Raw genomic sequence first — 24,368 nt, forward strand, 5'->3', positions numbered from 1 at the left:
ATACAACTGGGCACTACTTTGAGTCAAAATGGCAGACTGAACTTTTCAAAATTGCACTGATTTGAATCACAGATTTCAAAATTCACTGGTTCCCCTCCACCCTTGTCTCTTAGAATTCCTGAGCTACACTAGATATGAGGCTGCTAGTAAACAAATAATTACCTTTCCTTTATTGGCAAGTAGTTCTGTGGGGGTAAAGTGAAGGAAGCAGTGTACGCGAAAGCAAATCATGTTAAGAGGAGCTGCAACCCTCAGCATACCTCTCCCCATTTCTTTCTATGGCCCTTCAGATTTTTTTGGTCATGAGCTCCCATGAGACACGGGGATCATCCACACATCTGCTTGTCATGTGATTTCTAGGAGGTCCATCTTTTGGCCCACCCTAGGAAAAACCCCTGCTTACTCCTGAATCGGGGGGGGGGGGGATATCAGTCAGGTTTTCTGCAGTGATGTTTGTTCCAATTCAGCTGTAAATGTGGACAAAATGTGGACAAATGTGGACAAAAGAAAAACATTTTGGATCCTTGCCTATAAATCACAGGAAAAATGGAAATGTGGGTGAGCCGTCAAGTCAGCATGTCCGGTGACCAGAAATGGTGGGAGTTGAGTCCAGCAACATCTGAAAGGCCACAGGTTCCCCATCCCTGTCCTAGAGGCTCAATGCAACAAAGTTAACAGGGATTTAAGAAGAGTAGTCATAGTGGATAGCTAAGAAAACTCAGTGGAGTTACTTCTGAGTAAATATGCATAGGATTCAAGTATGACTTATACCGTGATACCTCCAGATGTTCGACTACAACTTCCATCATCCCTAGCCTCACTTGTTGAGCCTGGCAGTGTTGTGGAGTCCAGAAACATCTGGAAGGCCTCAGGTTCCCCACTGCTGAGTGTAAACTGGCACACATTTCATGGTCTGTGGCTAAATTCTACCAACCCTCTGGGCCAATAAACATTCTGGTTCCAGGAGCGGGGGGAGGGATGCATTCTAAGACAATCACAGAATGGAAGTAAATGAAGACACTAGTCAGGAGTGTATGGCTGAAGTACATTATCGGTCACACTTTATTTACAAAACCAAGTGATTCATACACTGCAATCTACTGGGCAGTCAGTGTAGGGCTGGGATTGGGAAAATAAAAGGACACACACAGCAGGTCGTAGGAGGTGTCAGCAGGGAGTCATCTCCGTTCCAGGGCGCTGGCTCTGGAAGATGTGGGAGCCCTTGAAATAAGCAGTAGGCAATCCAGGCTGATGTTGCAACTATGGTTTTGCTGAGGCGAGGGAACGGAATTTGTGTTTAAAGAGGAAAGGGGAGGCCAGCGATCTTTAGCCATGCCACCGCTGAAGATTCTGCCTGCAGGCACCTTCCGGAACTTTACTTCCAGCGCCCTCCAACTTTGCCCTTGGCTCCGGCCTTCTTGCTGCTGTAATACAGATACGAGAAAAACACGTCAGCGCGTCAGCCATAGACACATCCTTTACCAACCCTTCGGTGGGCGAGTCGCTCAACATTTCTCGTCACCAGAACAGGCCTGATCCGATGTCCCTTTAACTGGGTGCATCAGCATTAAAGTGCATGAAACACAGTTCCAGGTTGTTACGTTTTAGCATTGAAAAAAGGGATGGCCAGCTGACCTTCTATGGGTATGAGCTGGCCTCAGAAGCAAATTTACCTCACCTCATGTGGTAAAAAAAAGTGACAACAGGCCCCCAGTTTCAGATTTTCCAGAAATGAAAATTGCATTGCATCACTCTGGATTTCATACATTGCTAAGCACATGTAGCCCACAGCTGTAAAGCCCTTTTAGCTAGGTAGTGCCAGGTTTATTATGTAGCCAGGGGACTTATGAAAGGGCAATGCTGACAGTAAAATACACTTCCAGCTCCTGGACCACTGTGTCGCAAAAAAGTGGTCCCCGGGAATGCAGAAGTTACCCATTCTTGACTTAAACCATTAATGATAACAATGTGCAGAAATGGATTGAAACAGTGCATCATGCTTACTACTTATTTGATGAACTGTTCACAAAAATACTTTTTCTTCAGAATTGCACAAATGCCTTTAAACTTTACTGGAACTAATCACCTATTCTCTTCTCACCCCCACCCCCGATCCAGGAAACAAGGAGATAGTCCCGCAGTTCTCCTGTGGTGGTTCAAATGATTTCCAAATTCCTTTATTTTGCAAGCAGATAAAACAGCACCCAAAACATGCGCAGCACTTACCTTTCTGCCATGAGCTAGGTCTAGTTCCAGGTGAGTGAGTTAGTCTAGTGTTAGAGTCTCCGCACTGTGGCAACAGCAGATCCCTCTTGCAATGCTTGTTCATTGCTTACTCCTGACCTTCCCATGCACATCCTGATAAGGCTCCTTCCTGAAGTTACTGGACAGTTTGCACACTATTTATAGCTGGATGGTACTGCAAGTTGCCCAGCAAACCATCCTGGATTAGCAGCCAGGGACTGCCTGGAATAAAGGTTCCTTAGGAAACTTCCAGTACTGACTTATCCATGGAAGGTATTCAGATGCAACAGCAACAAGGAGTATCTTTTGAATGCTTACATGGCTTCTACCAAGACCAGTGGATTTGTTCAGCAGTAGGTTCGCCTATGGGAGGATCTGCCACAGTGACATACATGCATATACACACAGAGAAGACAGAGTGCATACTTTACCTGTCAGTTAATGCAGGTGGACACTCTATTCTGAAATTAAACCTTATACATGAGAGACAAGGGGCTGCCAAGTGCTTTCTCAGAAAATAGAGACTGGCATCCTATTGCTGACATCTCTGCCTGCACTGCCCACATAGCAAACATGGCTTATGAGGATGATGGCACTGCATTGTTGCAGCAGGTCTTGTTAGGAGTGCTGCTTTGCAAAAGCTTCAGACCAGCTCAAGAACGTCTGGATCCATCTCAATGGCTGTTCTGTTGCCATTGTTATCACTGGGTCCTAATTTATACTGAAATACAGCATGAAACCATGAGCACTTTCCTTCAGAGTTTTCAAATATTCCTTTTATTAAAAAAAAGTGTTCTGATTTAACAATAAAGAGCCACTTCTTACTTTAGAATGCCACACTTTCCAAAGCAAATTATTTTAAAGTTCAATTCATCTTTGAAATCTGGACCACACAGGTCCACTCAAATGGAATATGCTGCTGATACTTTTTTTACCTTGTCAGGAATTGACATTGTTTATTCATTAATATGAGATGCTTCAGCATGAGGCAAGTGGCACCAGCGCTTAATACTTGGTTTTTTATCATTTGGAATGACACAGATTGACTTCAGACAAACAAAAATCTGTCATTAATTCCATTCTGCATAAGGAGACATGCCGTTTTGGCTGTTTTCCTTTCCTCAGTGTAGACTATACTGAGCTTGATGGACCAATGGCCTGAATCTATGTAAGGCTGCTTCCTATCTTCATCCTGTGTTCCAATATAGACTTGTGTACGAAGAACAAGCAAGCACGGAGTTGCTCCTTTCTTCCACTCTTCCCCAACTACCCATTCCCAATCTTTGACAACTTCCCCTCCCAGTAGCCCTCATCTCTGATGCATTCGGTTTCTTAGTGGACGCATGCAACAAAGAAGACACGGAACAAAACAAGCAGGAAGGGATTTGAATTAGGTAGGAGGAAAGGGAATTTTTAAAGGGTCAGGTGACCAGTTCAAAAGAACCCGTTGGTGGCCCATGGTGTCCATGTGGTACCAGCAAATGTGGATGAGATTAGTGTTATTACATCCTGTTCCTTGCAGTATCAGAAAGCAGAAAGGAACTGCAGCACAGCCCCAGGTAAGCTTTGCTGAGATTGCGGGAAAAGGGGTGGGTTCTTTCGCATGGTAAGATTCACTTCAGTTTCGCCAATCTTTACTATGGGGAAGGGAGAGGGGTGGAATTTGTCATTCCTGCTTCTCCCCCTCTCCCCAATCCCCCTCGCAGCAAAAAGAAGGGCAGCAAGACTGAAGTGACCGCTGACAAGCGTTGAGAGCGGATTTTTCTGTACTTTGGGCTGGGAGAGGGAGACAAGGAGGTTACTCACTGCTTCTGGGCCTGATCAATCCGGTTCCTGAGGGTGGTGATCTGCAAACAACATACGTGACGAGGTTTTTAAAAGTGATCTCACTTCCCATAGTGGAGGGAAGGTGGGTGGTTGTTACCTGGCAGCAGGGCTGCTGCATGTAGATAGGGTGGGATCCTAAAGACTTCCCTTTGGGATGAAAAGCTGAGAGACAAAGACATTGCTAACCGGCAGTAAACTTACCAGGAAAGTTGTTAAATGTTTATAACGGCACCCCAGTGAGCAAGAAATGCTGTTAAAGTGTTTATCCAGGTTTATTTCAAAGAACCTGACTACATTATGGCTGGTCAAATCGTGGCAAGAAAACAAGAACAGGAAGATCAAAAATGACCTTTCTTGGGAACTCTGGAGAGTTTGAAAGCTTTTATTTTAATACAGGCATTATGATGCTGCTCCTGAAGTGAGCTGTCTATGTATGTGTTATGTCATCCCCTTTTCCCCTGCTCATCTTCACAGTTCAGTTGCAGCCTCTTCCCCAGCCCATAAACATTGCTGGAGATTTACCAGCCAGTTAGCAAACATTGATTTGGAACACAGAGAATGACCTGTGCTGAAGAGGAGCTGGAAATGGACGGACTCCAAAGCTGGAAGTTTAACCAGTTCAGTTTGCTCAGCTTAACTCTGACGCTTCTCCTGGGAGCTGCCACATTGGAAGCACAAAGCCCACATCAGCCTCCACCCTAAGGGACTCAAAGGAACCTTTAAAAGGAGGGAGGAGAAACTAAGGTGCTCCCATAAGCTTATGGCAATGGAAGTTTTCCTGTGCATAAATGAAATGATAAAAACTGCCAATGTCAATTGTAGGGAGCCACCTGCTACATAACCAAGACTGTGACATCCCCTTCATGTTACCACAGCAGCAGCACCACTGCTTCCACATGGTAAGAAAGGCAATGGCTGGGACATAGCATGGAACATACGATTGGCTCCAAACATTACTGTGCTACAACATGGAAAGAAGCCAATGCACAGAAAAATGCTCCTCTGCCACATGTGAGGGTGTCCCACAGAAATGTCCACAAACAAATCTGAGTCCTCTGCATCCAAACCAGATGCACTACTTGTCATCAAGTAATCCACTTGATGCTATGCTCCACATTGTTAGCCAAAGTAAGAGCTCCCAAAGGGTAAAGGAAGGAAATATCAGAAGTAGGCATAAACCACAGACATTTGAAATCAGCTCCTCAGCCCCTAAGAAATAAGGTGAGAAAACAATACAATTGTCCTATTAGACCCTGGCAAATTCAGCATAGTTAAAATTCTTCATTAGCCATATTTATATTATTCTCAGGAGTCCTTGAATAGGTCACCCAGCAATATTATTTCTTGTCCTTTGAAACACACTTTAAACCAATGCAAGAGTTCACGTTTCATCCTTGTCCACCATTTCGGATTTTGTTGTCCACCATCTTGGATTTCCATGGCAAGCAGAAGCAAAGAGACTCTAACACCAGAAGCAACGGAACGACATGAAAAGGAAAAACTTGGCCACCGGGTATACTTACTTTGCAGGCAAAATCTGCCTTGTGGAACTCCCTAATGGCTCTTGGATTGCCCTCTTAAATCAGGTATTTGTTAAGGAACCAACTTCGCTTTGCTCATCAGCCTAGCCTCAGGGTTTAGGACTTACCTTCATTGCTAAACCTGCAGTAAGCTGAAGACAGCAGGCATGGCACTCAATCTCCCGGGAAGAACAGAATCGGCAAGCTACAGGCAAGCACTGAACAGCAACTTGGCTTGCTTTTGCTCTAACAAGAATGCTTTCTTTCCATTCTTCCTTCCTTTCATGCTAATTTTGTCTTTTCTTTTGTATGAATTTTGTCCCGCTGCCTTGCTTATTTCCCTTCTATTATAGACTCGCCTACCTGCCCCTGCCCCCTACCTAGTTCCTGTGTTAAAAACAATTGTCCCTTTTCTATTTCTAATTCAAGCATGAAAATGTCGTAAGAACTAGCTTGCTGGATCAAGATCATGCTCCACCCTGTCCAACATGCTGTTCCCATCAGGAGCCAGAGAGATGCCACTGGGAAGCTCCCAAGCAGAGCAAGGCAAGGATGGCCACCCCGCATTAAACTTGTCTCTCTGGCTCTGCACACAGTCACAGTTCTGGATTCTCTGTAGGACATGGGCAAACTTATAAGAATCTCCCTAACCAGCCACTGCTTCTCACCGGTCTCCCCATGAAATACACCCCATGGATTAATCTGAGGACTGCAGCTCTGATCCTATAGAAATAATTCTATTGAAAGAGGCTGACATCGTATTTCTGTGGTTGCGTTCTATGAAGCCTGAGATAACCACTGGATTCAAGAATTCTCTGCCGATCCTGCCCTTCATTCCCAGTCCCCCTGTTTTGCTGCCATCATCCAGTTAACCTACAAGATGCCTGAATCCAGAGGTCCAGAGGCACAACCACTACATTCTGCAATGTGTGACCCTGCACCCGTATTCATCCGCTTAACCTGCTCTGAGAGCGAATGGAAGGAAAGAACAGCGCCATGTCCAATGCTCAGCTTCTTGCTCTCTGTGCCAGGAACTGAGTGCCAGCCTCCTGTCCTGCGTGAACCTGGAGCACCCGGACTCTGGGCATGCAGGAGGCTCATGCACGCAAAACAGCCTTTTTTTGCTGCTTTTGTCATGTGGGCAAACTCTTTGTACTTACAACTTGGACAGTGCCTCCACCCTGCAACGTAGTGATAAAATCTAAGAGAGATCGAGATAATTATATTGGCTTTGGGGTACTTTTCAAATCCAGATGTTTGCAGCATGTACTCAGAAAGAGGTAAATAGTCCCGAGCAACACATTAAAAAATCTCTGCTTTATATCGTAACTTGTAAGCAAAATGCAAAGGATTGCATTAACATTCTAGCACAAGGCAAATGCTTAAACAGGGAGTCCGTCAACAGATACCCTATTCTTATATACCATCAAAGAACAGAGTCCAAGCACGATGGGGCAGATTCTGCACATCGGTCAAGTTCCGTCCTCCCCCAGCACAACTAGTTGTCCTCTCTAGGCTTCAGCTCACGTACATGTATAAGGAGGGTACCACCTGTACAGTGTGCATAGGCCTGGCAACGTGCGATTGGACTGCAGGTTCTTTAGCTTTTTGCACACTAGATTTTGCACAAATACACAGTGGTTTCTCTTTTATCACATGGCAGGAGAGCAGGGGCTATGCTTACAGTTCGTAGAGAAATTTGGAATATTTCCATGTTCCCATCCAGTGTAATCATTCACACACACACGGGTTTGTTTTTCAAAATAAAAAATATGGCAGGTGTCATGTAGGGTTAGGAAGACAAAAGAAGACATGTTGCTGGTTTCTCTGTCTACATGAGTACAAGTGAGGGAGGTGACATGATCCATGGGTGAAAGAAGCAGGTGACATCAGAACAGAGTTCAGCATTAGAATACCCCTCGATATTTCAACCCAGTGCTGAAAAGTGCTGACAGACCTATAGAGATAATAGGGTACCTCTCTTGGTTTCTGTGATGGAAAATAAAACCATGAAATTAGTCATTCTACTCTTCAAGGCACTTTATGATGGAGACAGGTAAATTCATGGATCGGGCTAAAAACACTTTTCATGCTCTCCTTCCAGGCACATCATGAAGGCATAAGTTCTCTTCTCCTGCTAGAAAACCAAAACCCACTCTGGGCAAATAGTTTCAGAGTCAAATGAAATGTAAATCCCATTGATAAGCCTTCAGAGTGGTATTTTAAGGGCCACACACTACGCTTCTCCTAGGAGAATTGCAACCCTTTTCCACTTAGGTGTTGGACATAAGCAGAATAATAACCAAGATCTCATTTTCTACTCACATCATATTTCTGTCTCTTGATCTTCTCTAAATACTCATACTTCTCCGTTTCCAGCTGATATAACCAGTCCCACATCTCCTTGGCTTTTTCCCTGTGAATTGAGGAGGAGAAGAAGAAGAAGAAGAAGAAGAAAGGGGATAACAGTTGAAGTTCCCACAGCACATCTTCCGTAGATATGAAATATGAAATACTTTATTGTCACTTGTACAACTTGTATACAGTGAGATTCCACAGATCCCAAAGAACTAGTAGCCATAAGGCAAAGTTTTATGCAACACGCTAGCTGGTGCTGTTGGGAGTTGTAGTCCAAAACATTTAGAGGGCACCAGGTTGGCAAAGGTAAAGGGCCATCTTGTTTATACAAATATGGCACTTTTGAGATTTTATTAACCTGTAGTAGTTCACATAAACTAAAAGAACAAAACTAGGACAACAATTATATGCTTGAGCAATACTACAAGCACGGGTTATTAAAGGGTGTTTATATCAATAGGAATACAATAGGGCGTGGGTGGTGCTGTGGTCTAAATTACTGAGCCTCTTCGGCTTGCCGATCAGAAGATTGGTGGTTTGAATCCGTGTGACAGGGTGAGCTCCTGTTGCTCTGTCCCAGCTCCTGCCAACCTAGCAGTTTGAAGCACACCAGTGCAAGTAGATAAATATGTACCACTGTGGCGGGAAGGTAAATGGCATTTCCATGTGCTCTGGCTTCCGTCACGGTGTTCCGTTGTGCCAAAAGTGGTTTAGTCATGCTGGCCACATGGCCCAGAAAGCTGTCTGTGGATAAACGCCAGCTCCCTTGGCCTGAAGTGAGATGAGCGCCGCACCCCATAGTTGCCTTTGACTGGACTTAACCATCTGGGGTCCTTTACCTGCCTTTACCTTCAATAGGAGTGTACAATTGGGGTGGCCAGTCCCATTTTGGAACCCATGGCCAAAGGGTAAGGTGCCACCAACTCTGGTCGCCCCCTTGCTTTTCTGGGTTCTGACGGCAGGGCTGCCCCCACCATGGGAGATCTCGCCATAATCCGGAAGCTTAAAATGCCCTCCCTGGTAGGTGTATGAACATTATTAGCATTCAGGAGGAATTTAAAAGAGTTCCTTTTCCTTTTGACAACCTTGCAATTATGGACTGTGCAGGCATGTGACTGTTTCTAGATGTTCGTAATGTATTTCAATATTTATTTTATATTAACTGAATTTAATTGAATTCTTTTAGTCCTTTGTTGTTTGCTGAGCTCCTTTGCAAGGAAGGACAGGATCAAAACTGAATGAATGAATGATAAATACACTTGACTCCTTCCATTTCGTACAACTCCATTTTACCTCAGCTTGTCCTCACTAAGATGGTCAATGTTTAGAGGTTTGCGCCTCTCTGCCAGGACCTTCTTCTTCAACTCCCTTGCAGTTTGTTTCTTTCCTCTCTTTTGATCAGCCTGTGGGGGGAAAAAACCCAAACACTTTCAGTATATCACAGGATGCATATAGGTAGGAATTCTTGTGTCCTTATTGCCCTGTTCTGCCTCCAGCTCTGTCCTTTGCTCGTGACTAATTCCTGGATTGCTTCTTGATCCTGCCTCCTGGTTTGACCTCCAGTTCTGGTTTGCTCTTTGGTCTTGACTATTGGCTGCAGGCCCAGTATCAGCCCCTGGGGCAAGTGCTGGGGCCCATGCCAAGGCCTTAGGACCCAATGGGGCTGATGTCAAGCAAAGGACAAGTTGCTGGCATTTGTACAGGAGAAAACCAAAGCCCAAGTGTCTCTGCGCGGATCCTGAAGCTCCCTTGGCTTCCCTTGAAAGCGGAAGAGCTTTCCAGAGCCAATGTGGGGCTAGAGAATTCCTAGCAACTGATAAGAGCCACCCATGAGATACAAGGAACACTTAACCAGAGGGTTTTTCAGATGAGCGTCGTTACACTTGTCTGCCATTTGCCACATTTTCATTCCCTCAAGTCAAGCAGTGGATGTACCTTAGCCAAATAGCTGCTGTATGTGGCACCCATGGAGGACAGAGCCTTCTTCTTCTTCATGTCATCCTCAGCCCTTCTCTTGGCATCTTCCTCCTCTCTTCTTGCCTTCTCCTCCTACAAAGGGACAAGAGGAAAATAGCCAACATCATACTTGGGGATCATAAGTGCAGAACAAGGAGTTTTGGGAGTGGCCATGGTAGATTGTGGGATGGAGCCAAAAGGAGACCAGCAGCAGTAGACTGCAGAATGGAGCAAAAAGTATTAGACTAACTGCCAGAAGAAGTCTCTTGATTGCTCTGTCTCTCTATGCCCTTTTAAAATGTGGGGTTTGGGGGGGGGGGGTTTATTGGGTTGTTATTTTGATTGTGTGTTTTGTGGTTTTATATCTTGATTTTATTCTGTCAACCACCTTGAGACCTCCGGGTATAGGATTCAATAAGCAACCGCAACAACAACAACAACTCACAGCAAGCCTGGCCTGACGCTCCTTTTCCTTTTCAGCCCGGATTCTTTGCTGTTCAGCCCTTTCCGCTCTACGTTTCTCCTGTTCATTTCATGCAAAAGAAGAGGAAGCAATTAGATGTTTCATTGTGACTCTTTATGTACTGTTGGCTGGAACAACATTTGACAGAAGAAACTTCCCTCAGAGTGAAACAGTCCAAATTGGTTCAACAGTGATCCCATACAGATAGCCAAAATATCCCTAGAGGAGGTCCCTCCACCTAGGGTCTGCATTAGCCACAGGGGTGTGGTCAAATTGTTGTATGTCTTCTTAAACACTTGTATTTAAGCCGATCAAAGGATAAAGCAGTACCTCTGCTGCAGACGACAGTAGAGACTACAATGCCCATTTGGATTGTGGATTTTATGTCATGTGGTTTTTTTTTTCAGATGACAAAATAGCATAAGGATCAAATTCCCCCTCACTCAAAATAACAATAATGTTATTAGAAGCTCATTTGGATGGTATCCCTTCCACCTAAACAAAAAGGTGCAATTATACTTAGATAAAAAAGTGTTAGCTCTTAAAAATTCACTCCTTTGTGTTAGAGAGTAGGGATGGTTCACTGGGTTGTACTCAAGGCTAGCCTCACTGAAATCAATAGACTTAAATAAGTAATGTTAATTTATTTCAATGGTTCTACTCTCAGTTGGATGTAACCATTAAGTATTGTGTCTCTATTAAAACTAAATTGTGGGACTCTTGAGCAGCAGTACACTGTCCTCTTGGAGAAGAAATTATTGTGGAGACCACACCAGTGAGACTTACAATTCTTTCTTTAAGGGCTAGGATTTCCTCTTCTTCCTTCTTCCGAGCTTCAAAGTGGCTATCAATCAAGGCTTGAAGCTCAATCAAGTCTTTGTTCTGCCTCTTTTTTTGGATGTCCTGGAGTAAGAAAAAGAAGGTGGAATGATGGCTATGATGCAAACAGTGACAATGGAACGATTTGGATTATTTGGGTTATCCCACTCAAAGAATCCTTCCACATCCCCATTAATTAAAACCCCAAACACTCAATTTCCTCTCAGGATTAGGAATATGTTTTTAGGATTGAGGTGAAGGTCCTGTTTTTAACCCTCTTGTCCAAAATATAATGAAAATTTACAGGAGTCAATAGTGTTGAAAGGAGCCAGCAATACTTACATCAAAGTCTACTTTCTCCCCCTCTGGGATTTTAGGAGCAGTCAGCCTTTGGAGAAAGAGAAAGTAAGGCATATAAACATCAAAGGTAAACATTCTAAGGAGAGGTATGCTATTCGAAAGAACTATTCAGAAGAAAATGTAACTGAAATTAAGGTTGTATGAACACTAATTGGGAAAGCTTAATACAATGACAACTTAGAGCTGAGGTGTCAAACTAAAAAATGTTGACCGACCAATTTCACCTCCTAACAGATGTCTAACAGCAGCACTCTCAAATATTTCTGGGCTACAAAATGTCAGTTCCACCTGATTTCAACACCAAGTGATCTACTGCATTTCAATTATAAATTACTGGTAAGTTGAAAATATTGTTCCTTCAGATCTGATAAAATATCTGTCCTTTAAAGATTGCAGCATAAATACAATAATCATGACATTTGGTCTACTAAGAGTGCTGGCACCATAGAGATGTGAATGGATCAGTTTGGATGAAGTATGACAGAGATGCTGCAGGCTGGATTAGAGATCCCAAAAAGGCTAGATTAAGCCCTTAATCATTGTGTTGGACACTCCTGCTTTACAGAATAGTTGATTTGCTGTGTCAATCTTTGTAAGCAACAGAGAAATACTAGTTTTTTCCATACGTAAACACATGCTACTATAAACCAGCTAGTATCTAAACCGGGGTGGGGAACCCGTGGCCCTCCTGATGCTGCTGAACCACAACTCCCATCATCCCTGGGTGGCAATGATGGAAGTTCAACAATATCTGAAAGGCCACTGGTCCACAGCCACCACTCTTAAGAAATCACCGTTTTCCTCTCAGCCAAAGGTCATCTGCTTTAATGCATGCCACTCATTCCCTAGCCCCAATACTCACATCCTTAATATGCATTGATGGCATTGCCACTAATGTACATAACACCACAGTCCCTTTCTAACTCCCACTGCTCCATGCCCCCTTTTATCCCTTGCCCTGCATTGTCCTCCTTACCTTCTTCCAGGCTTCAATACACCTGGAATAACCTTCCTTCTCTGTCCTTCCACCCTTCTCCCTCTCCTCCTTTCAATCCCTTCTCAAAGTCTGTCTTTACCATAAATGTTTTCCTGGACCAGTGCACTCTACTTTGCACTGTACATGACTAGTTAATCCCCAAGTACCCCATCAGCACCACCATCACAGTTTCTTTATCTAACTCTGGCTTTGTTCCTCTTCTTTCTTCATTCCATGCCACTCCAGACATGAACTGTGGCACTATACCCTGTTGAAGGCATAGCTGGTTGGTACCAGAAGAGTGGCTTTGGACATTCTAAATTAGGGTAAGGTACCTATGGTCCTCCAGATGTTGCTGATGCTGGAGCTGATGAGAGCAGAGTCCAACAACAGCTGAGGGGCCACAGGGTCCCCATGCTCTAAATAAGTGCAACCAGTTGGATGCACATTTCTGCATTCAGTTGGCAGAACTTCCCTGCCATATTCCAAGGGGATCTTCACATTTCATCACAAGGGGAAGAGAAGTTCAGCCAGCTAAATACGAAAGTCACTGCACAGCTGGTTGAAGCCACCTTCAAGTTATAACATGATTATTTAGAACAAGCGGTATTTTCAATATCTGGAAGTGCACACTTACGGTGGTACAACTCTGGGCTTCTTCTCTAAATAGAGCAATCCAGGAAGAAAAGAGAAAGCAAGGAAAGGAAAGATGGAGAAAGACAATATTAGAACAACAATATATCCTAGTCTGGTGTGCTAAAGCAAAAGAATCAAAAGGGATGTCCATTCTCATGGAATCATCCCAAGGGCACTTGAATCATATCTTTGACACTTCATAGAGACACACTCCTTGGCAGACCAGTTTTACTTGGAAGTAAAACAGTATAGAAAAACGAAACAAGAGCTTGCATGAAAGCTCCAACATAGCATCAGGAAGTCAGCAACTTCCTTCTCCACATTGAGTGCTGATTCTCGAAACTTGAATGTCTTTTATGACCACATGCTATGTATGAATTCAAAGAATTCTGTCATACAATGCTCTTTCTGTGCCACCTTTGTCACTTTTGCAGTGAGATTTCAGCAATAAAAAGCTCAGAGCCTATTTGGTCAGTGTATCGTGAACGCAGACTTATTTGAGGAACTCCAAACATTCAGATTCTGAATTTACAAGGCAAATAATATGAAGAATCAAGTTTAAGATGTCACCCCCTCAGCTGAAGCAGGGCTATTTGTTTTTACAGCAATAATGTTTAGGTAAAATAAACTGTGAAGCAAGACTCTTCTTTTCCCTATCCTCCAACTCACAGCAAGGTTTTAAAGTATCAGCCTTAAATTGAGATATTGTAAATTTCTGCTTTGGAAAGTGATAAGGCTGGAAAAGAATTGCCTGGGATTTTTCTAAGCCAGTAAAGGTAAAAACATTGGGTATTGCTGATTGTTTCAGCACTGGAACTATCCAAATCTTCTTCTTAACCCATCCTTTAGCTCCTGCCAACCTAGCAGTTCGAAAGCACAACAAAGTGCCAGTAGATATTTTTCGCTCTATAACACGCACCCGACCATAACACGCACATAGTTTTTAGAGGAGGAAAACAAGAAAAAAAAAATTCTAAACGAAACAGTGGATGTATGATTTTGTGGTTTATGCTGTGGCCACAGACATGTGATTTGACGGTGAGTTTGAGGTAGCCCAATGCAAAAATCCTGAGGATCCATGTGGATCCATGCTTTGTAACCACGTTTTTGCACCACTGCGGCCCCAGGCAACAGTGGGTGCGTGATTTTTTTGGTGCAAGCTGTAGCCATGGACATGCTATGTGATCTGATGGTGAATTTGGGGTGACCCACTGCAAAAATCCTGAGGATCCATGTGGATCCATGCTTTGTAACCACGTTTTAAGTGGGGAGGGAAGGAAAAGCACTCAAGGGACAAGGAACACATGTGGGGTGGGTGGAGAAGGATGCTGTTAATAATGCAGAAGAGGGGTATAAGAGAAGCAAGCAGGCTCTGCTTCTCTCCCTCCTCCCCGGCTCGCTGAAAAACTTTGCTGCTATTTAGCCAGCTGAGTGGGGAGGAGAGAGGAACAGAGAGCCTGCTTGGTTTAAAGGAGCCAACTGGACAGGAGCCGCTTACACTCGTGTAAGCGGTTCCTCTCCTCTCCCGCTTTGCTCCTTTAAAGCAAGCAGGCTCTCTGTCTCTCTCTCCTCCTCACTCAGCGGCTCTTCTCCCGCTTTGCTGTTTCAAAGCGAGCCACGGAGGAGGGAAGGAAGGGGAACCATGGATCCTCTGGTCATGACTGCAGCAGATCCCCCCGCCATCCGTAGGCATTCGCTCCATAACACGCACAGACATTTCCCCTTACTTTCTAGGAGGAAAAAAGTGAGTGTTATGGTGCAAAAAATATGGTAGGTACTACCACGGCGGGAAGGTAAATGGTGTTTCTGTGCGCTGCTCTGGTTCGCCAGAAGTGGCTTAGTCATGCTGGCCACATGACCCGGAAGCTGTAAAGCAGTAAAGCGAGATGAGCGCCGCAACCCCAGAGTTGTCCATGACTGGACCTAATGGTCAGGAGTCCCTTTACCTTTACCTTTACCTTTACCTTTACTGTTACATAAAATGTGAATAGGAGGATGTTCTTAGTAAAGTTGATATATGAGAAGAAGTGTAATTTTTTTGGAGGCCTTTATATTTCTGATGTGGTAAGCAGTGAGCTTTTTAATCTGAAATAGCTTTTTTAAAACCTAGGGAACAGAATACAAATCACACCAAACAATATTTCATGGATGTTATTCAGAGACCCACTAAGTTCTGTTTGCCTAAACTCCCTTTCATCAGGAGTGGGGAACTTGTGACCTTCCAGATCTTGCTAGACTATTACTTCCATCATTCGTGACCACTACCCAGGCTGACTGCAGCTAATAGGAACTGGAATCCAAAAACATCTGGAGGGCCAATGGTTCCTCATTCCTTCCTTGTGCACAAGGATGATTGCCATATATATTCCTATTTCACCATATCAGAACAGATTACAAGAATGTCATCACATTCTTATATATTTTTTATTTTACACACACACACCCTGTTCATATCATTTTTATTGTTCATCTGTTCCTCACAACTGGCTTTGAAATACATGTGCCATTGGCCAATATAACCACCCCACGTGATATCCAACTAAGCCAAGCCAAACTCAGAGAAGATTTACTGAAATCAATGGACTTTAGTTTCTGAAGTCCATTCTTCCCTGAGTATGGCTAAAGTGGAATATCACCCCATAGGTCTGAGCATCTGTTGATTATACAGGAATAATTCCATGAACATGTAGTTTTAAAAAGGTTAGTTTTCTGATCCTGGAATAAAAAGTAACATTTCTGTACTTTCAGGATAAGGGTAAAACAAAAAACAAAAAGTCTATTCTACTTTCTTTCTTTTTAATTAACAGAAAACACGTGACAAAACAAGATGTAGTGTGTGCACAGAGACTAGTCTCAAGGTTACTGTTGTATCTTCAAGATAGCATTTCTTCTTCTTCTTTAAGGAACTGGATAAAACAAACAAACCCAATCATCATGGCAAAACCCTTTCTTCAATTGCCCCTTACTTTATCTGAGGTTTGGATTGTTCTGGTTCTTACAAACAAGAGATACAAGGCATAAATCCCTAAAATGATCCTGCCAAAAGAAAGAGTCCTTCAGTGCTTTGCTTGAAAATAAAGAGAAAGAAAGCTGGAAAGTAAGCATGGGATTTTAAAGGGGGAGAGGGAATTGAAGTAATCTCATGTAAAAAACAGTTTACACTCTCCCTTCAGAGTCTGAAATCTAGAAAGGATCAAAACACATCAGTAAGGAATGTTGTTGTTCTGTCCCAAGGTCCTTTTTGGTCTCTACTCTAAAACCTCAAATCACTATGAGAAGACCCCATTAATGGCCTGAATGGGGGCCAAACTGTGGGGGATTTCATCCCAAAGTACCTTAAATCCCTTCAGAAGAGGATTTTTTTCTAAGGACCACAGCAGGAGAGGAAAGGATTAAATTCCCCTCCTCATCTACTGCAATCCTGATAATTGTCTGTCTGCCACCAGATGCTATTGATTTTTTAGATATATTTTTTAGAAACCTGCACAGTATATGCAAAGGGACCCCTCTAAAGACATGTCTTGCAGTTGTTTGGACTTAAATCAATGCTATTTTACTTCTGTTGGGAATGACAACAGATTGGGGGAAGAGGAGGGGTTGCTGAAGGCTTAAGACTTTTATCTCTTAACAGTACGGAGGCATGAAAGGTTGTACATTTGCAACTGTGATGATTTGGCCCAGTTCCTGGTTTTACAGTGGGTGAGGATTAGAAGCAGAAAGGCGGGGGAAAGGTGTTAGAAAAGACAGTGTGCGATCTCCAAATGTCACCAAAATACCATCACAATATTCTCCTTCGGCTCCAGCTGCAGATGAAAGGCAAAGGAAAGAAAGGAACTGGGTCAACATGCTCCAATTTTCCTCCTCCTATTTTTCACAACACCCTTATTTGTCTTTCCCCTTTCTATTTTACAGTTTCAAAAAACCATTTGTTCTTCCTGTGCAGTTGAAACAAAGAAGAGCAATACATTGTGTCCTATGAATGAAATAGGCGATGGGACTGTCAAAAAATGTCAATTTCTGAGGGCCAGGTCATACATACAAGACATATTTTTCTCCACCCAAGCAGTCCTGTTGGCTTCATGGGTGGACAAAAATGCCATGTTTACTGTGTAGACTGTAAAGTCCTTGTAGCGGGGAACAGCTTGTTTTTATAATGATGATGATGATAACATCTCCATCGTACAGCAAAAACGATATAATGAAGGTGTCAGGCACACCTCTGTGGGAAGGGAGTTCCACAGCTTAGGGACCACCACAGAGAATGCCTTCTCCCAGGCCACTGCAACCTCCGAAAATCTGGAGGGTTGTGGAATGTCCAAGAAAGCCCTTCCTTCCAATCTTAACGTCCAAGAGGGTCTGTAGGGCAGGAGACAGTCTTTCAGATATGCAACCCAGTCAGATGGGTGGCATATAAATTATTATTATTATTATTATTATTATTATTATTATTATCATCAACATCATCATCCTTAGATTTTGTTGAGTATATAACTTCCAGAAATGGATGTGAATGACAATCATACAAAGTAACAAGAGGTCTGTGGCTGGCTAATTTGCTGTTTGGGGAAATTTTTAATTTTTACTGATTTTTGAAAATGTATTTCATAGAATTATTGTGGTTTTGGTGTTTTATGTGCTCCAATGTTTTCCTGCAGCCTGTAAGATGGGGTAGAAATGCATTAAATAAATAGACCATGTGCTCAGTAGCTGAAAGAAAACATATATACAGTACATATTTACAGAACCTAATGTTTGAATTTGTCAACTTATATGCCAAAGATAGAGATCCTATATGCAAACTGTGCATTAAAGCTATGAAATAGGCTGCAAATCAGTGCTCTTTTTTCTTAAAAAATAGTAATAAATGTTTAGGGGTACTCTCATTTTCCTACTCATATTGAAATACTGCCCCTCAATGAGGGCAAACTTAGATTCACGAAATGTTTAGTGGTATGTGTACCCCTGCGTACCTCCAGAAAAAAAGCACTGCTGCAAATGATATCTTAAGTAAGGTGATCAAAAGCTGAACAAACAGAAGGGGGAGGCCAAGGCCACCCTTTGGCTGGGGCAGCATTCAGTCTATGACCAGCCCTGATGACTAATGTCATCCAACAAATGAATGAGTTAGTGGAAACTTCAACAGCCACTAGTAACCTTCTTGCCTTTCTTCATGATCCTTCTGGCCTTCTAAAACTTCACTATCCCATAATGCATTAATATTAACCCTCTGAAAGTAAGGATGCCTTTCAGAAGCATAATATCCTCTAGTATTAAGGCACAGCAGGTGAAAATCTCTTTCAAAAAACTAGAGTGGCACTCTTCAGTTTGAACATCTAAGGCCCCTTTTCATATTGTAAAGATTTATCAATGAAAACTTTCCATTTTGTATTCAATTCCATGTACATTCCACCTTTCTTCAAAGGCTGTTCAAGGCAATCTAGGTTTTATATCCGCAACAAACCTGTGAGGTAGATTGAATTGAAAGTGCGTGTGCATATCTGGAACCTTCTGTGAAAATCTGCAAAGAAAACTCCTATGCAAGGAGTTTGCTCATCCTTCCTCACTACATGAAACCTAAGGTTGCAATCCTATGCACACTTTCCCTAGGAGTAAGGGCCACTGAAAACAGTATGATGAAGTAGACTTCCAGGCAATACTGTATGTTTATTGAACATTCACCCTGATCTGTCTGCAGGGAGATTAGACAATGCTGGCTATTTAACCATCATTCCCGTAGAATTTGTTGCCAGGCAGATGAGATGACCTTATGTCAAAGCAAGTGTCAACCCACACTTCTCAATGCATTTTCCTGTCCCTTTGCTTATAACCATAAATCTGATATTTTGGAGAAGCATGTTCATTGTGCAAGACCGTCCAATCAACTATAGTTTTGCAGCCTGAATTTGATTGAATCCCACCGAAAAATAGCAACCGTCTGACAGCGCCCTTACTTCCAAGTAAACATGCATCAGATTGCACTGCAAAGCTTCAAACACTATTCTGCACCGCCCTAGAGGAGAAAAGGAAGACAAACAGTTCCTTAAGTGGAAAGCACATACCTTCTTGGACTTCTGCCGGAGGTGTCAAGGTGGAAGCAAGCAGTGATGGGAAGGAGAGAATAAAGGAAGAAAGAATACGCATGTAAGCACTCTTGAGCTTCATCAGGTGATCAAGGAATGGGTAAAAGGGAATAGAAGAATACTGGTTAAATATAAACATCTAGTGCAGAAGAGGCACTGAGGGAAGCTGTAGGAATGTGGGGAGGGAGGGAAAAACTAGGTTATTGCTGATATAAGTGTGGAGCATTCAAAAAACAACCCACTAGTGACAGTTTGTTAATCATTATTTATCTTGTTTCTTCTCTTCCAACATCCCAAAGACATTATGTACATTCTGTGAACATATCAGAATCAACATAAGAATGTGGAAGGCGTGTCGCATACCTGGCTCATGAACTTCATCAGGGGAGAAGTGTCATGGAACAAGATGTAACGGACAGCGAGAGAACGGAAACAAGAGGAACATGTTATTACAAGGTCTTTGGGCGCTTCTACGAGCTTCAAGAGGGGTGGGGGAGGGGAGTAGAGGGAAAGAAAATTAATAACATTGAAAAAATCACATGAAAGCAGCCCAGTGGGGAATCAATGAAGGTGAATGGCAAATACCAGATAAAAAGGCACATAGAAAAATGCCACATGTTTTGTCATTCACTTGTCAGCATAGCCCGGGCCAAGAGGAATTCGCCATTATGCTTTACAAAAATGTTTTCTTGGCTGATCCAGAAGAAATGCAAGTATCATCCCATTCATCTGGAGTGCAGCAGTTCTAAAGAGCTTGCATGGGATCATCTCCACAAAACCAGAAATGAGCACACTTATTTCTGTTTCTGGGTAGATAGTCTCATCAGCCCATTTTAGAACCACATGTATGGTCCGAAATTTGCATCTGCATGCTTTGTTCATGGCAATTTGCACCATGGTAAGTTTTCATATTTTGAATAGTAAGAAAAAGCTGCAGTCAATTTCAGGGTAGCTATGATCTTCATTGTAACATTTTAGTACCTAGGCGTGCAAGAAAGCAAGGAAGTTCCATGGTTATCTAGCAAAGGTTCGATTTAAATCTATTCTTGTTACAAGAATAAATTTGATCTGTCATGTGGTTAGGTTCTTTGCACATCAGTGGCTTCCATTCCACTCCCAAAGATGGAAACCAACTCTGATTCCATCTGCGTCTCTGGGGAGAACGAAGCTATATATGCAGAATTCCAAAACCAAAAAATGGATCTTTGCGACCATGCCCTTTTACAAAGAATATTCACTCATGAATACAGCAGCTTATCCATAGTAGCTTTTGTCTACACAAAGCCATTACTGTTTAATAAACTGAAGCCATTTAAAAGGAACCCTAGTCTCTAGCTCTCTTCACACATTACAATGAAAACGTGTTGAGGGAGGAGCACTTTCAGCATGACTTGTGAAATGGCCAATAGGTTGGATCCAGACTTAGATTAAATCAGTGGGACTTAAGTTAGCTGTGTGTTGTATTGAAGGAAAGACAGTGGGTGGGATCCTACTCCCCCCTCTACCTGTGCTCATCATAATGCGTGAAGAGGACTCAGATCGTCTCTGATTCTGCCTAGTTCCCCCATTAGCTGCCCATTTAAGAAAACCCTATGTCTTTTCTACCTTTTCTATTTCAAGCACCTGCAAATGTTTTCTTTCTCCCAGATACTTACAAGTGAAGGATGGGAAAATGCATTATTTTCAAATTAAGAAGGTTGCAGGAAAAGAAATTAAAATCAAGCAAGTGTTAAGAGTTATTGAAACTGTTATCTCCTGTTTCCTTGCTCCACCTTTGAATTCCTGTACACATCACCCTTTCAGATAATCAGTGGAATTCAGAAGTCATGTCACATACCTGGTTCATGGACTTCGTGAGGTGGGGCGTGCCATTAGAGAAAAAGGAAGACAAGACAAGTAATAAATACAGGGTGACTGCAACCTTTGACTCTTGCAAGTCAAGGTTGAAATAAGTAATTGATTAAAGGGGATTAAAGGGGAACACAAATTAATGACCTGTTTAAAATAAAAAAGGAGACAAACATGAATGGGAAAAGAAGGAAAAGAGGTGGAGAGACAGGCAAATATTAAACAGTGCAGTCCTATACATGCTTACTCAGCAGTAAGTCCCATTGAGTTCAATTGAGCTTACTCCCAGGTAGGTAGGTAGGTATGTAGGTAGGTATAGGATTGCAGCCTAAGTTGATTTGCAAATGTGAATAGAAACCCTTGGAATCTATTTGTACTTTTCTTAAATACATAGGGATGATAGCCAGCTACTCATACTCAGAACAGACCGAATGAAATCAATGCACTTAAGCCATTGTTTTTAATGGGTCTGCTCTGAACATGGCTTAGTTGGATATCACCCTATGGTGATTTGCATATGTGGAATATGAAATATGCACATATTGTCTGCATACATGGAATTCAGGATCACTTCACATGTTGCTTTTCTGAGCATGGATCGTATTTCTCCATTTCAGAAAAGTAGCATAGGAAGCAGCATTTCCTAAAAGCTATATATCCTTCTGATATGGACCATGGCTGTTGTGTCTGTGTGCATGTGTGAATCTAACCATAGTACACCTGCTATTGTTAGGTGTAAAAACAACATAACTATTTAATATTTATAAAAATGCCTATACTATACTAGCCTTCAGGCTCACAATTTAATAAACATGACATGGTTTTCCAATTATTTTAAAAAAACACAAATGCACTATTCATAACGCACAAGGATTCATGTCTGTTGTGAACTTCATCTGTGGAAGAGCAATTATTTTATTTTATTTTGCTAAGTGCTTCAGAAAACCGAAGCCCTTAAGAATCAGATAAACTATACCGGTTTTTTAAAGGATGTCAACGATGAATTACTTGTGTCATCTGGACTGGACTTTACATAAGTTCTCACCTTTCTTTTAGAGAGGCAAGCATGTGGAAGTGATGGGCAAAGTTGCGGGAGAGGAGGACAAGATAGCCTGCCCCTTTGTACTTTGAAGGGGCTTCAGCAGCTCCTGTGATGATTCTCTCAGCCACCCACCTCCCCGCTTCCCCCTCCAAATGACCTCAGACCTGCTTCTAGTTGTCTATGAAGGGTTCCACCAAAGTCCATCAGCTACTGGTGGACAGTGTGAGCAAACTTATATGCTACAGCTTATCCAGGGAATGAAAAGAAAGTAGACTAATCAGGGCATTTTAATTTTCCCAGTCTTTTGGAACATGTGCAGGGAAAGGCAAAAGGTAGTCCTATAAAAATATGAAGGAAGGCTAGCAATTAGGGGAATGCTTGGATCATAGAGATGGGTACACTAACCAAATACTATATAAAGGTGTTTCCCTGGGAATGTCTAAAGTGTTGTGCAGCTAGTAATCCTGTGCTTCACAGTGTTCTTAGCAGAGTCTCAGTTGGCTTATATCCACAAGAGCATAGATCAGCCTTTCTCAACCTGTGGGTCCCCAGATGTTGTTGAACTACAACTCCCATCACCTTTAGGTAGCAAGGCCAGAGCTCAGGGATGATGGGAATTGTAGTCCAACAACATCTGGGGACCCACAGGTTGAGAACCACTGCCCTTGATCATGGGTAGGCAAACTAAGGCCCGGGGGCCGGATCCGGCCCAATTGCCTTCTAAATCCAGCCCACGGACAGCCCAGGAATCAGCGTGTTTTTACATGAGTAGAATGTGTCCTTTTATTTAAAATGCATCTCTGGGTTATTTGCGGAGTATAGGAATTTGTTCATTCCCCCACCCCAAAAATATAGTCTGGCCCCCCCACAAGGTCTGAGGGACAGTGGACCAGCCCCCTGCTGAAAAGGTTTGCTGACCCCTGCTCTAGATTATATATGCTGAGTGTCTGTCCTATATGACAAGGTTTCACTGTTCTAATGCACAATAAATATCACCATTTGTTAATGAAAATGAGATAGAGGGAAAGAGAGATTGTCTCCAGGGAAACCAACATAGATATTAAGGTAATGTGTTGCTCTCCTGTTCTCTTCCATCACTTTCATATTCTTGCACACACTAATATGAGATGGAAAGAGAAGAATTCAGAAGTCAAGTCACATACCTGGTTCATGAACTTCACCAGGTGGGAAGTATCATGGAACAAGATTAAGGTAATAGAAAACAAGAATATTAGAAAAAGGACAACACGATTACAAGAGGCTTATAGTAATTCAAGACAGTGTTGATAAGTAAGTCAGCTCATTATAGAAAAGCAAATTAATGCAGTTAAGACAAGGATGGTGAAATGCACATAGACAAATGCAGCTCATGCAAATGCGGAATAGGAAATGTAAAGAGTTCAGACTGCAAATGAATTGTAAGCCAAGAATTGCCGATGGCTTTGTTTATGAAGCTGTTCCTTCCCTTCTGGGGCACATCTACATACTTCAGGAACAAACTCACAGAGACCATCCAGCCCCACAATCAAAGTGTGCCTCGGCCTGTGCCGTTCTCTCTCACCACACACTTTGTCCTTGCAGATGGCATAGGGGACTGTAGTGGCATCAGTATGGCAAGCAAAATAGGCACAACTGGATTTCCAGTTGGCTCCTTTGTATCCCCAACAAGGAAAGCTACCTGCCTATTCTAGAAACACTACCTATGGTTTGGGTTGCATGCTGCAGCTCCCAGCCAGAAACAGAGCAGATGTCATGTGCATATTTCTCCCTTGAGCCTCGCCAGCAGATAGTAGACACACTGGTTTCATTCACTAATAGCAAGTACTAGAGGCCAATACGGTTTCTCAATTTTATTGCTAATCACATTGTTAGCACCACATGTGGTTAAGCCCTGAATATGCTTACAGGGCCAAAACAGCACAAAGTTTAGGTTGCTTCTGACCCTTTCAGCCATTTAAACAGGGCAGGAAGAAGAAGGCCATGAAGAACCGGTGCTCAAAAACCTATTGTGGAACTATGTGAGGCAAGCTAGTGCCAGTGCTGCTGCTGTCAACAGGCAGGCACATGTTGGGAATATGCATTCACATCTTGCCATGCTTGTCTATTGTATGAATTCTTCAGCATGGCACTGCAGTACAGACTTCTGGGTAATGGGTGGATCAGCCTGAGGCCAATGCAACGCATTGTCAATTCAGGAAGAAGCAGGAGCGCAGAAACAAATTTACTCTCTATTCCACTA

General features: G+C 42.7%; 1 protein-coding gene across 22 annotated transcripts in view; it reads right to left on the reverse strand.

Annotated features, from left to right (window-relative positions):
• Nucleotides 1–1,033: 1,033 nt before the first annotated feature.
• Nucleotides 1,034–24,368, reverse strand: part of TNNT3 (troponin T3, fast skeletal type) — a 43,072-nt gene continuing 19,737 nt past the window's right edge. For 8 of the 22 annotated variants that reach the window (XM_080999528.1, XM_080999529.1, XM_080999530.1 and 5 more), the window contains 10 exons: nt 13,161–13,185; nt 11,530–11,575; nt 11,155–11,271; nt 10,351–10,428; nt 9,885–9,998; nt 9,243–9,352; nt 7,917–8,007; nt 6,752–6,792; nt 4,051–4,091; nt 1,034–1,424 (listed from right to left, as the gene is read on the reverse strand). In XM_080999528.1, coding sequence (XP_080855654.1) covers nt 1,327–1,424; nt 4,051–4,091; nt 6,752–6,792; nt 7,917–8,007; nt 9,243–9,352; nt 9,885–9,998; nt 10,351–10,428; nt 11,155–11,271; nt 11,530–11,575; nt 13,161–13,185 — 761 coding nt within the window. In that variant the 3' untranslated portion in view covers nt 1,034–1,326. Of the gene's footprint in view, nt 1,425–4,050; nt 4,092–6,751; nt 6,793–7,916; nt 8,008–9,242; nt 9,353–9,884; nt 9,999–10,350; nt 10,429–11,154; nt 11,272–11,529; nt 11,576–13,160; nt 13,186–19,218; nt 19,337–19,602; nt 19,615–24,368 lie in introns of those variants that run through there. The other 14 variants (XM_080999521.1, XM_080999540.1, XM_080999538.1 and 11 more) reach the window with 4 other exon arrangements.

The sequence above is a fragment of the Podarcis pityusensis genome (genome assembly GCF_964106645.2).
Source record: "Podarcis pityusensis genome assembly, chromosome: 1".
NCBI lineage: Eukaryota > Metazoa > Chordata > Lepidosauria > Squamata > Lacertidae > Podarcis > Podarcis pityusensis.